The following is a 1,136-nucleotide window of genomic DNA, read 5'->3' on the forward strand; positions in this document are numbered from 1 at the left end:
GCTGGTGGGCCCAGTGGGGTCCAGGCAGGGCGGGCTCAGCCCCAGGAGGTCATGCAGAGCCTCAGCGCAACACCAACGGACCCTGGGGGACCCAACCGGGCGCCCCAATGGGGGTGTTGGGGTGGGGTTCTCGGGGGTCCCCTACTTCCCAGCAATGAGGGGGTTGCGCAGGACAACAATGACGGAGTCGCCACGCAGGAACATCTTGGAGATGTATCGGTCCTTGTTCACCGGCTTGGACTTCTTCTTCCCCTTCCCGCTCTTGGGCACCTCCGTCCACATCTCTTTCACGTTCTCCAGCACCATGTTGCAGTGCCTAGGGGGAACACACACACACGTGTGGGGGGCCCCAGAGCTGGGAAGGGGGCTGCGCCTCCACTAAGGGGCCATGGAGGGCGTGGGGGGAGCAGGAGGACATGGGGGGGAGACTGAGGGAAAGCAGGAGAAATCTGGGGGGTGTGGAGGCCATCAGGCAGGAGCAGGGGGGCTCCAGCAAGATTCTGGGGAGCCAGCAGCACCCGAAGGTGCCCCAGCAGACACCCAGAAGCACCTGCAAGAAATCTGGGGAGCACAGAGGAACTCAAAGGGAGGGTGGCGAGCTGAGAGGGGAGCATGTGGCATCATGGAGATGGTGGGTCACACCGGGGCAGGAGACAGGGGACCCCAGGGGGATTCTGGGGACCCTGGCAAGACACAGAGGTGACACTGGGGACCATGAGGGGATGCTGAGGTGACCCAGAGGTACATTAGGGATCATGGGGAGGCACTGGGGTGACCCAGAGGGATCCTGGGATGACAGAGGAGGACTCTGGGGACCATGAGGTGACAGAGGGGGACATCACAAACTCAGAGTATAACGGAAACCAGGACTGGGGAGCCCCGGCACAGCGGGATGCCCCACGTCACACCGCGATGAACCTGCAGGACACCAAGGAACCCAGGGACCCCTTTGGGGACACCCTGAGGACAATGATGCAGACCTGTCAAAGGCCTTGACGCGCCCCAGGAGCTTCTTGTTGTTGCGGCAGTTGATGAGGACCTGGGTGTTGTTCTTGACAGACTGGGTGAGGACAGAGAGCGGCCCCGTGTTGAACTCCTCCTCCTCCCGCTTCTGCAGCTCCTCTGGCGTCATCTCG

General features: G+C 62.5%; 1 protein-coding gene across 1 annotated transcript; it reads right to left on the minus strand.

Annotated features, from left to right (window-relative positions):
• Nucleotides 1-141: 141 nt before the first annotated feature.
• SNRPD2 (small nuclear ribonucleoprotein D2 polypeptide 16.5kDa) lies at nt 142-1,132 on the minus strand. Its single transcript, XM_010287800.1, has 2 exons — nt 981-1,132; nt 142-316 (listed from the first exon to the last, which is right to left on the minus strand). The coding sequence occupies exons 1-2, from the start codon at nt 1,130-1,132 to the stop codon at nt 142-144; spliced, it is 327 nt and encodes a 108-aa protein (XP_010286102.1).
• Between the last annotated feature and the right edge of the window lie 4 nt (nt 1,133-1,136).

This window comes from Phaethon lepturus, unplaced genomic scaffold, assembly GCF_000687285.1.
Source record: "Phaethon lepturus isolate BGI_N335 unplaced genomic scaffold, ASM68728v1 scaffold29235, whole genome shotgun sequence".
In the NCBI taxonomy this organism is placed as follows: Eukaryota; Metazoa; Chordata; class Aves; order Phaethontiformes; family Phaethontidae; genus Phaethon; species Phaethon lepturus.

Coding starts and splice junctions, on each gene's coding strand:
- SNRPD2 (XM_010287800.1), bottom strand. CDS start 1,132: ATGACGCCAGAGGAGCTGCAGAAGCGGGAGGAGGAGGAGTTCAACACG. Junction 317..980: donor CGCGTCAAGGCCTTTGACAG/GTCTGCATCATT, acceptor TGTTCCCCCTAG/GCACTGCAACATGGTGCTGG.